The sequence below is a fragment of the Lissotriton helveticus genome, chromosome 3_1 (assembly GCF_964261635.1).
Source record: "Lissotriton helveticus chromosome 3_1, aLisHel1.1, whole genome shotgun sequence".
NCBI classification, from domain to species: domain Eukaryota; kingdom Metazoa; phylum Chordata; class Amphibia; order Caudata; family Salamandridae; genus Lissotriton; species Lissotriton helveticus.
Genome location: NC_136061.1, coordinates 246146179 through 246158575, shown reverse-complemented (window position 1 = coordinate 246158575; position 12397 = coordinate 246146179). Strand labels below are relative to the sequence as shown.

The 12397-nt window shown below is 47.8% G+C and overlaps 1 protein-coding gene across 4 annotated transcripts in view; it reads right to left on the bottom strand.

Moving 5' to 3' along the window:
• The window catches only part of AKAP1 (A-kinase anchoring protein 1), a 536294-nt gene that overhangs the window by 89944 nt on the left and 433953 nt on the right, over positions 1 to 12397 (bottom strand). For all 4 annotated transcript variants that reach the window (XM_078679722.1, XM_078679723.1, XM_078679726.1 and 1 more), the window contains 2 exons: positions 2400 to 2467; positions 1700 to 1773 (listed from right to left, as the gene is read on the bottom strand). In XM_078679722.1, coding sequence (XP_078535848.1) covers positions 1700 to 1773; positions 2400 to 2467 — 142 coding nt within the window. The remainder of the gene's footprint in view (positions 1 to 1699; positions 1774 to 2399; positions 2468 to 12397) is intronic.

Sequence of the window (12397 nt, the reverse complement as noted above, 5' to 3'; positions counted from 1 at the left end):
TGCTATTGCCTGTGGGCCTGTAGGACGTGGATGTGAATAGAACGCCCAACACCATCATCCAGTCTTCCAGGCATACTGGACCTGGGCTAGTGCGAGCATCATTAATTTATCCTTCTGCAGGAAGGCGATGGAGTAAATTTCTAAAATAGAAGGCCTCTGTACTTCATGTGCACTAGGATGTAGAGGGAGAAACACCCAGTTCTTACTTCTGAGGTCAGAAACCTCTCTATCACCACTTTGGCCAAAAGAGACAATAGTTACTCCCATAAGATAGACTGATGGTCCTCTGCCAAACACCCTGAAGGCAGTGGAAGGTGCAGAAGAATAGAAAGGACGCAGACAGTTTGAAGGACCCACTTGTCCATCGTGATCACCTGCCACCAACCCTGGAGGACAATGGATCCTGGCTCAGAGAGGACGGCTGTATGCCAACAAGGACTTACTAAATTGATTTTACTGTTGCAGCCGCGGGGTGGACTGAACCCTGCTCAGTCATGAAAGCGCTAAAAAGCTTGGTGAGCTGGAAGAGGGGTCTGATGTTGACAGACGGGGAAACCTCACCCATAGTCATGAAGAGGTACGAATTGCTAGTTAAACTGCTGTGTGGGTGCAGAAAGGCACAAGGAAACTGCTGTGGCCCTGGTCGCCTTAAACAACTACAAGGCAGAGCTTCTTCATCTGCAAAAAGTCAAGAACTGCCAAAAGGCATGTCTATTAAGATGCCTGGAAGTTTCCTAAGAAGTATCATCAAAAGCGCTTTATGTGAAATATAGCATAAAACATTCAATGGTGTTGTTACTATGGCAATTCAAAAACACATACAGTAATAGTCTATCCCTAAAGTTATGATGGTGCTATAGCGCCGAGAGATCCCCCTGGGGATGATTCATTGCGCTCTACAAATTCATAATAATAATAATAATAATAATAATAATAATACGACTACACTTTGCAGGTCAAACACCATTCAAAGTTACACTTCACAGATTTGCTTTTGTTTAGCAGCACCGTTTGAAAGATGCAATTTATTTTATGATTTGTGTCGGAAAATGTAGCCTGAAGCATCCTAGCATCTCCCTGAACAGCAATCTTCTGCCATCTCTAGCAACAAAACGAGAAAGAGGAGACAGGCGCAACGAGTTCACAAGCAACGTAGGAAGAAGCAAACGAGAAGCAACAAAAAAGTACCTGCACCTGAGTTTGAGCAACAGAAGGACACCATTAAAGGAAGTAATCAGTATCTGGTCCATGCTCCTTCCAAAGGAACAACACACGAAGAGGAAGTGAAGTCTGCATATGGTGACCAATGAGAAACAAGGAAATGAGTGACAAAGCCAATCAATGGCTAGTACGGGCAGGCTTAAAGACCAAAAACCCCTTGTAGAGCTTTTTGAATTTTTAGAACTAGATTGTCGCATGTGACAGGTCATGAGCTCTGCCTGCAAACAAGACCTAAAAATGTTTAAACCACTAAAATTCAGAACCTCTGAATACAGATTCAAGAAAATTATAAAGAGTCACTCATCAATGAATATGCACGTTATTTATTCTAATTTACCCTATAAATAGGTTCATAAAAATATTTAGAAGGTCAATGAGAAACAAGGGTTGTCTCAAAAGTTAAGACTAATTAGACCTGGTGGCCTACGCTAGGCACCTCCATCCTACATAAATTGACACTCAGATCAAAATAGGTTACCTGTGCAAGCAGGGCTGTACCTCTCGTCATTTCATTAACCGTCACATCAGCTTCAGAAGAGAAGTGATCCTCATCTGTTTAGAGAAAAACAAAGCACAAACAGTTAAACTAACTTAGATGAATTATTAAGGAGACTAATTTTTAGCGCTCAAGTTTACATAATTTACCTCAAATTAAGAGGGAGGGCTCCTTTAGTCTGCCCTAGTCTTGCAGCAGCATTTGACAGAATAGTGCAGTCTATATTTCGTTACATACAAATTTACATCTGTGAATACTGTACACTTCTGTATTAGGTGTCAATCCTGCTATAAAAAGGACAAATATGCTGAATAGAATTTAACTATCTACTACCACTTCCATTCCAGTCTTCAGCCTAGGTCAGGTAAAGTTTCCAAAGTCCTCCCTGGGGATGGGTTTCAACAATTTGCTCTTTTTCTGTAGCTTACAGCAAGCAGCAGGGTTACATGTAGGCAAATTGGTGCTACCAAGTCATACTACAAAAGGCAACTAACAAAATGTACTTGCATAACGCACAACTACATTCCTTATAAATATCAATTTGGGCAATTAAAATGTTATCGTAATTTAAGTACTTTCCAACCATGACACAAGCTATGTATAGAAGGTAAACTTGACTGCAGCTTTCAGACTAAGCTTAGATAATTTTTAAGAATGGTTATTTGATGAAGAAAACATTTACCTGGAAGGGGTATAACATTGTCCAATAAAACCTCCGATCCTTGGAAAGGTAGTGTTACAAAATCAGATCTGAAAGATAAAACAGTGACACAATCTATTGTAAAAAGGTTGCAAAAAGTTAGAACTTAAGCTAAAGGACAAACAATACTTCCCTCAAGCCATATTAATTTTCAAGATTCATTAAGGTTCCATGGCCAACTACAGTCTGTGCATAAAAACTGGGTGTCTCAGGGTAGCATGAAGGCTCAAAACATTGTGCAAATACCCACCAAACTATTGTGTCTATCCCTCGAGGAGTGAGGTACGAGTTACTTACCTTCTGTAACGATGTATCTGGTAGAAACGTTGTCTAGCCGCAGATTCCTCAACTATGAATATCCCCAGGCTTCAAACTGGATCCGGAATTTGTTTTGCAGCAGGACCTCTGCGTGCCGGGGAATGGCGCCACACAACCCCGTCCTGGCATCGTCCACGTATGTGACATCAGCGAGGTCATATAAGTCCCACCCGGCACGCAGACGTCAGTTTTCCTCGGAGAAACTTTTCTGCAGCACAACGCGGAGCCACCAACAAAAAACTGAGAAAGTATGGGAACAGTGTGCAAGGGGTGAAAAATCCGTGAATAAAGGAGGACGGTGCAAGTCACCATCGTAAAAGACAGAATTAGACACTGCCTACAAAGAAGTGAAAAGGCTGTGAGAAAGAGCCCCGCAAGCTAAGCGAAGACCCTTTCCCAAGTGCAACAAGGGAAGAATATCTTAACAGACAGAAATAGACTGTAATTACCATGTGAAACTGTGTCGTCCAGCAAGAACAGAGCACAGAGAGAACAGGCCACTGCAGGAAGGTATGAAAAGACTGGCGCTCCCCCTATGGTAATGGAGGTCTGAAACAGAGGTCAACAGATCCCCAAGAGACTACTGTACAGGAGACCAGAACCGTGAGTCTACAGAGAAGGCGGGTTGGAGGGAGGGCAGCAGGAGAAGAAAACAAAAAGAAGATTAATCTCCTGGTGAAGGTAAATCAAAAGGCACCATTTTACAGGAAAGAAACCCCTTGGAAGGAGTCAGCTGTATAAGGCAATTCTCAAAGGGACGTAACAATGTGAGCACCCGTGAGAGAAAAAAACAATGGTAACTGAAAGAGGCCAGTGGAGAACCCCACTTGGCAAGGTCCTCGCAGAACGGGGAGGCTGGGTGGGCGTTAAGGAATCTGTGGCTAGACAACATCTCTACCAGATATATCGTTACCGAAGGTAAGTAACTCGTACATCTGATAGAGACATCTAGCCGCAGATTCCTTAACTTAGAATAGATACCACAGCCATATCCCAAGGGGGAGGTCGGTCTGCAACAGAACAGAACGCGCCAAGCACTTGAGCCGACAACAGAGTGACGGAAAATGAGGGAGGCTGTGGCAGAACAGCCAGACAGCAAACAAACTAGCTTGGGAGAGCAAAAGATAACAGGATGCAAGACATCCCAAAAATGCCAGAATGGCCAGAACTTGTATAAGCACGAGAGGTAGAAACGGCACCAGCCATATACCAGAATAAAAGGAAGAAGGACCACTCTCAGCTTAATGGCGCACTATGTGAACACCTACCAAAAGTTGAGAAAAAACTTGGAGTTGCAACCACAGCCTACCAGGCTAGCCCACGGAAGGAATGCCGGAGAGGCTACAGCCAAGAATCAAAGGTCAAGCGGTAGAACTCAGCAATGTTTCTACAAGTGCAGGCAGAAACAAGAAACACGCCGAATGCACACCCAGTCCCAAAAGGGCGAACAGGGACGAACAGTAAACCTGAAGCACGCTGATGCGGCCACCACAGAATCATGCACGGAGCAAACAGCCACAGAGACCACAAGGTGGCGTAGCTAAAATAAGCATAAGACTGCCCGACCAGGCATCTTGAACAGTAAGGTGAGAACCAACACATGAAATACAGATATGCAGGGTGTAGACCTAGGACAACTGACATCAGAAAAGCCGTCCCGCATGCCCAGCTGATATATAGGGTGATACCTAATGAAGGAGCCAAATCCGAAGGAAGGGGCAGCAGAGGCACCAAAGTACCAAGGCGTAGAAACGGAGGAAGAATCTCAGAATTCTAGACCACACCCTCCGACTGGAAGGAAAGTAACCCTAGTCCAGAAATTGAGATATCGTTCGGTATCTGAACACCAAGAAGGGAGCAGTTTAAAACTGAGAAATCACCCCAGTAAGTGGAACGCAAAAAGGGACCTTATTGGCAATCCTGCATGCATCACTGATAGATATATATGTGTATAGATATATATATATATAGATATATATATCTATATATATATATATCTCAATCAAAGACAAGTGGCCACATTTAAAGCATGATAAACACCCTGAAAACCTCCCTAGGAGGAGAATGGGGCAAATAAGCAAGATGACCCATGCCGTATAGAAGATGGCGTCAAGGCACAACATTGAGCACCGTACAACCTCAGATAAGAGCAACAGGTGACAGAGCCCAAGGAATCTCTTAGGCCCAGTTGACAAAGCAGAGCTATATAATAGCATACAAGAACCCCACACGGAGTATGGGCACCCCAACAGGGAACACCTCTTAGGGCAAACCACAGTCAGAGGACCAGACAACAATCTGTGGAACACTGCCACAGTAGGCTGACAACTCAAGCATAATGCATCCAAAGGATGCTAAACGAAAGGGTAACTACCCCAGACCATGCGAAAAGAAGACCCGAGGCTTACTGTCAGCCTAAAACACAACGAATCTAAAGAATAATAAATGAAAAGGTACAACCCCAGAACAAACGCCTGAGGAATACAGGCCTAAGGGGGAGGGCAAAAGCCCGCAGGGAGGCACTGAACAGCCGATTCGGCGTGAGCATCAAACAACAAAACCCCATCAAAGGGTAAATCAACAAGTCACTCCCGGATATTCTCCGTGAAGACGCTATCCCGCAACCAAGCATGGCGCCGCAAGGCAACTGAACCAGCCATAGCCCGGCCTGAGGAATCCTCAGTATCCAAAGCCGAGCGGCAAGGTCACGGCCATTCCGGAGGGGATGAAGAAGGTCAACACAAGCACCCTCAGAGGTGGCAGAAAGCAAAGACTCTGCAGAGTCCGACAGGGCAGAGGTAGACCAAGCCAGGACACATACTGTATTTAGTGACCGAAGGGCAGCACTAGTGGAGGCAAAGATGTTCCGACCCCATCACTCAAGCCATCTGGACCCCCGGGAGGGAGGAAGCATTTGCCGGGGCAAGGAAGGGAAGGCAGTTTGCAAAACAAACCCCTGCACCTCACGATGCACAAATAAGCAAACTGGATCATGTGAAGGACAGTGGCGGTGCAAGACAGAATGAGCCACTGCATCACTAGAAGCCAGCCAAACCCAGGTACCCAAAAGGGCATCATAAAGAGAAGCTTCAAAGGGCAGAAGCGGCTCCACAATCCATGACCCACGGTGAAGGACATCAAGTAGAGGGTCCACAGACAAGGGTGCTGAGGGGGTTACATGTTCAAAATCCGAGTGGTTAAGGAGACTACTCAGAAAAGCTGCACCAGCCTCGGTAGCCCTCCGTGGAGGGGACAGCAGCTCATTTGTAGGAGAGGGCTGTAAGCTAACCCTCCCAAGACACTGAGGGTGCGACCAATGCTCGACTGAGGGGAGCCCCATGGACGAATGGGGGTCCTGATGGGGCTCTTGAGGAGGTGAGGAGCCTGCCAGGTTGGGGGGCTCCTGAGGAGGAGGGGATCCTGCCGGGTCTACATATTCTAAGGTGGGCACAGGCAAGAATACATCCGGTGTCGCGGGTGGTGAGGCCGACGCCAAACTCTCTCCAGACGCTTCCGGAGAACAACCCGGCGTCGACGCGGCACCAAAACGACTTTAGTCGGTGCCGATCGTGCCTCGTCTAGCGCTGACTCTACTCCATCTGCCGCCGAATCCACGACAAGCTCCCCTTCCAAAGAAGGAGATGGCGCCGACTCAGCCTCAACCACACCAGGCTCAGACTCCGAAGAAAGAAGAGGAGGCGGAGCCAGGGAGGCAAGTTTACGGCCCCGACCTCAGCTCCGAACAGGCGGCCACCTGCCCAGAAGGCCGAGGAGTGCTCAAAGCAAGGCTTTGAGCAACAGCAACCACCTGCGATGCCACAGGGAGCCCCACGGGAATATGCGCCACGGCAGGGGTGAAATGGGTTATAGAGGGGGACCCAGCCGGGTCGCACCCCGACTACGCCATATGGATCTTAGAGGGGGACCTAGCGGGGCCGTGCCCTGACACCACGTCTCCGCGTCCCTGGAGGGCAAGGGCTCATTTGGCGCTAGGGGCGAACCCACCTGCGAGTCCGTCGGGGACCCCGCAAGTAGCGGAGGCCCAGAGGAAGCCCCAGGGACAGGAGAGGACCCAAGGGAGGCCTGCAGGACCGCAGCATAGGCTTCCATCTGGGTCTGAGTCGCCCCTGCACCTGGATAAGGTGGATAGAGGAGGGGGGGGGGGGCGACTGTCGGGGGCACACGTCCGGAATGTTCCGGGAACTAGTGCCCCCGACGACAGATGAAAGTGAGGTCGAGGACCACGGCAACATGCGCCACGACTTACCAATAAGTGGTGAACAACGGCCCCAGGCCCCAGAGGACGATCGATGGCGGAACTGGAAAGTAGAGGGGCCTGCTGGCATTAGAAAGGCTGGGGGACGAGATAACTCCGACCGGGACAGCCGTGCCGAAAGAAGCTTCATCCGAAATTTCAACACAGACTACATGGGTAGGATTATATCCGACCAGGACACCCTTATTCTACGGTTAAACTGGAGACCCCCAAACTCCCCCGTTCCCACCTGGCGTCTACCACAGGACTGTTTATCAGACCAGGTCTTTCAACACGAACAGGGACAAAGCATCCAAGACTACTTCACTCATAATTGCAGGCACAGCATCCTCAACGTTAGTGGAGTGGGACACATTCAAAGTAGTAGCCCAGGGAGAATGCATTAAACAAATAATAGGGGTCAAACGGACGCTAGAACAAGCACTCACCAAAGCCGAGCAGCAACTTGCCACAGCTACCACGCGAGACGACTCATTTGCAGAAGGGGTGACACTAGTGGCCAAAGCCAAAACAGAATACCAAGTTGCCTGTGCAGATCTCCGCCGGTACAATTTTAAGACTTATGCAACCCGGATGCATAAAGAAAGGGAAAAAACGGGCACACTACTGGCATGGTTAGCCAAACAGGAAGCAGACGTGAAACCCATAACGGAAATAATTGACCCCCAAGGTAATCTAGTACGATCCCAGGACGAGATCCTCCAAGCGTTCCACCGCTATTATGCGGAGGTTTACAGTAGCCCAGCTCCGACCAAACAGGCCATAATCTATCGTTTCCGTGACGATCCCCACAGTTACGAAGGCAGATAGGACGGCACTAGATACTGAGATACAATCAAGCGACATCACCCAAGCCCTGCATGCCTTAGCTCGCAACATAGCACCGGGACTAGACGGGCTCCCCCTGGAGTATTACACAACCTTCACCCCCCTCGCACTAGAACAGGGAGAGTTGCTGAGATCCCTTCGGGAATCTTCCTAAAGCCAAATGGCGACCCGCAACAGATGGCCTCTTATCGCCCCATCACGCTCCTCTCAACCGACTGTAAACTCTTTGGGAAGATATTAGCGGACAGATACACAAATTATACAGCCTCTGGTCTACTCAGATGAATGTGGTTTAATCCCCTACAGGAACACATCCCAGAATATACGCCGAATATTCCACGTCCAAGACCAGGTAAGAGATGCGTTACTTACCTGTAACAGCAGTTATCCAGTATTGGTGTCTTTCATAGATTCACATGCCTGAATCATTCCCCGTCGTCGAGATGGGAGCCCCGGTAATAGAAAAGTAATGTCCTATAGACATACATAGAGAAAAATAGGCCTAAGGGCCTTGCCTTAGTAGCCTATCTATGTCCTTTTGTGAAAAGGACCAAATTCCAAAGGTAGCCAATCAGCTACCACCTCCCTCTAGAACCTTCCTGCCAGGAGCCTCAGTCTCTCAGATTTTCGTACGCACCAAGCTAGGTAGACGTAAGATATGCTCTGTAGTGAGAGATGAGTCCTTCCTGGGGAGGTGGGAGGGTTGCATGTGAATCTATGAAAGACACCAATACTGGATAACTGCTGTTACAGGTAAGTAACGCATCTCTTATCCAGTATTATGGGTGTCTTTCATAGATTCACATGCCTGAATCAGAATAGCAAGCAATACATTATGCACATATGCGATGGAATATAACAGTCTGAGATAATACATATCATGTGACTAGATACCATCAGTAATATAGAGAGTAAAGTAAATAAATGTGCATACCATTGCAGGACGGTGGGAAGTAGGAAGGCTCATCTTACTGGAAGAGATGGCGAAGTACAGCTTGGCCCACAGCTGCATCCTGCATCAGTTCCGTGTCCAGGCAGTAGTGTCTGGTAAAGGTGTGCGGCGATTTCCAGGTGGCCGCTCTGCAGATATCCAGAATCGGTACACCAGCGAATAGTGCTGCCGATGTGGACACAGCTCTCGTGGAATGTGCTCGGACTGAGGAATGTAATGGACGTCCGGCTTTGTCATGACAAAATGCAATTGTTGCCGATATCCATCTGGAAATGGATTGTTTGGAGAGTGGCATGCCTTTTCTCGGCCTGCTGAAGGCAACGAAAAGTTGTTTGGTCTTTCTGAAAGCTTTTGTTTTGTCCAGGTAAAATTTTAGACATCTCTTAATGTCCAAAGAGTGAAGAGATCTTTCCGCCACTGTGCCTGGGTTCGGGAAGAATGAGCGAAGCACAAGCGGTTCATTGAGATGGAAGTCCGAGGGGACTTTAGGAATGAAACGTGGGTTGGTTCTTAAGATGACTCTGTCTTCTCTAAATTGCAAGAAAGGATCCTGTATCGAAAGAGCTTGCAACTCACTGACTCTTCTGGCTGATGTTAGAGCTAAAAGAAGTGCAGTTTTCCAGGAAATGTATTTGAGTTCAGCCCTATGGATAGGTTCAAATGGATGTTTCATTAACTGATTGAGTACAATATTCAGATGCCACGTTGGTGGTATTCGTCTTGGTCTAGGGAAAGATCTGTAAAGCCCTTTAAGGAACTGTTTTATCAGTCTGTTGGACCATAGTGAAGGGCCTTTTGAAGACCTGGTGAAGCGAGAGATTGCTGCCAGGTGTACCCTGATGGAAGCATGCGCAAGACCTGTTTGGGCCAGATGCAGGAGATAAGGCAGTATCTGCTCTGGAGTGATTCTAAAAGGGTGTATATTGTTGTCTTTACACCAAATACAAAAGCGCTTCCATTTCAAGGAATAAGTTTTGTTCGTGCTAACTGCTCTTGCTTTAGCTAGGACTTCTTTGCACTCCTGCGGGATGTTTAGGTGACAGAATTCTCGGTACTCAGGAGCCAAGCCGATAATCTGAGAGATGTCAGATTCGGGTGGAGTATCTGGCCTTTGGACATCGAGAGTAGAGAAGGATGTTGAGGCAGTTGGATTGATGGACGGACTGAGAGGCGTCGGAGGTCCGCGAACCAATGTTGTCTCGGCCAGTATGGGGCCATGAGAATCAATGTGCAATGCTCCATTTTCATCTTCCGGATGACTCTGCTGATCAGGGGAAATGGCGGAAACGCGTACGCAAACACGTTGCGCCATGCGATGGAAAATGCATTTCCTAATGACCCCTGTTGGGGATGCCAACTTGCGAAGCTTTGGCATTTTTTGTTCTCCTTGGTGGCAAAGAGGTCTATTTGAGGTGTTCCCCATGCCGAGAAGATGTTGTCTAGAACTTGCTGGTTCAGTTCCCATTCGTGGGACATTGACCTCTGTCTGCTGAGAGCGTCTGCTATGACGTTGTCTTTTCCTGGGACATACTCCGATGTTAATGTGATGTTGTTGAGCAGTAGCCAGCTCCAAATTTTTTGTGATTCGCGAGACAGCGTCAGCGAGCGTGTCCCTCCCTGCTTGTTTAAGTAGTGCATTGTGGTCGTGTTGTCTGTCCTCACTAGCACTGCAGAATTTTTGATGCGAGGGAGGAATGCCTGTAGGGAGTGAAGGACTGCACGTAGTTCTAGGAGGTTGATATGCAGAGCCTTCTCTTGCTCCGACCATCTGCCGCTGATTTGTAAGTCTTGAAGGACTGCACCCCAGCCTTCGAGAGAAGCGTCCGTCGTTATGACGTGTGGAGTTTCTGGTAACAAGAACGTAAGACCTTTGGATAGGTTCTTGTGCTTCATCCACCAGCCCAGCGTCTCGGATATCTGTCGATTGACGACTATGTGATCCTCGAAGGAATCTGTACATTGGGTCCACTGTTTGGTCAGGGCCTCCTGAAGGGGGCGCATTCTGAGCCGACAGTGAGGGATGAGTAGAATGCAGGAAGACATCATCCCTAGAAGAGATTTGAAAATCCTTACTTTGATGGTTGGTTTTGAAGATATCGCGGTAGCTAGAGTCATCAGTTTGTTTTTTCTTTCCAGAGATGGGAAAGCTTTGGAGGAAATGGTGTTTATAGTGGCCCCCAGAAATGTTATTATCCTGGTGGGTTGTAAAGTAGATTTTTCGAAGTTGAGAGTCAAACCCAGGCTCCGGAAAATGTTGAGACAGGCGTTGGAAGACAGCTGTGCGTCCGTGAGAGACGGTGCTTTCACCAGCCAGTCGTCTAGGTAGGGGAAGACCTGGTGATTCTGTTGTCTCAGGTAAGCTGCCACAGGAGCCAGGCACTTTGTAAAAATGCGAGGTGCTGATTTGAGGCCAAATGGGAGGACACAAAATTGGTAATGGAGACCTGCTACTTCGAATCGTAGGAATTTTTTGTGTCGTTTGTGTATTGGGACATGGTAATATGCATCTTGCAGGTCCAAAGATGTCATAAAGTCTCCTTCCTCCAGGGAGCCTAAGATTTCCTGGATAGTCACCATACGAAACGATTGGCTTTTCAGGAAGGCATTGAGTGCCCTGAGATCTAGAATGGGCCTCCATTTCTTCTTTTTCTGTTGGATTAAAAAGAAGCGGGAATAAAATCCCTTTCCCTTTTGAGCTGATGGGACTCGCTCTATTGCTCCCTTTTTTATCATGGAAGAGATTTCCTGCAGTAGCAGACGAAGGTGTCTGTGATGATGTTTGTGAGGAGGGGTGAACGGTGGGATGGAGTTGAATTCCAAGGTGTGACCGTGTTGAATCAATTGTAGTACCCACCGATCCGTCGTAATCCTTTTCCAATTTTGGAGGAAATGTGTTAGCTTGCCACCAATTTTGAGCGGACCGGACGGTGGGGGGACTGGCTGCGGGAAATGGTCATTGTCTTCCGCCAGCCGTTTTCTTTTGCGATTTGCCTCTGAAGTTCGGTCTCCCGTAGGGGGTCTGACGACTTTGTTGTTGCTGTCGCTGTGGATATTGGGAGCGATTTTGATTATATGTGGATTTGCCTTGATAAGATCCTCTGTACGTGGATTGTCCTCGTCCTCTGTGCCCTCGAAAGGACTGGTTCCTGAATTGTAAAGTCCCGAGAGCCCTTGCAGTATCGGTGTCTTTCTTTATCGTCTGCAAGGCTTCATCTATTTTAGCACCAAATAGTAGTTGTCCGTCATAGGGCATATCTACAACTTTGGTTTGTACTTCCTGTCTGAAGGACGTCGCTTTGAGCCAACCTTGCCTGCGCAAAACTGCGGCACCTGCAAGCTGTCTGAAGCCTGTCATGGCGACATCGACAGCTGAGTCTATGATTTCTGATGCCGATATTTGACCTTCATGAAGGAGTGCCTGGACCTCATTTTTCAAGTCATCAGGCACGTGCGTGAGATATGGAGCAATATCTTCCCATAGTTGCCTATTGTATCTGCCCAGCAGAGCAATAGCGTTGGCCACTTTGACCGTCATGGCTGACGTTGTGGAGAAGCGTTTGCCTATGCCATCCAATTTCCTGCCCTCCTTGTCTGGTGGTGCTGAGA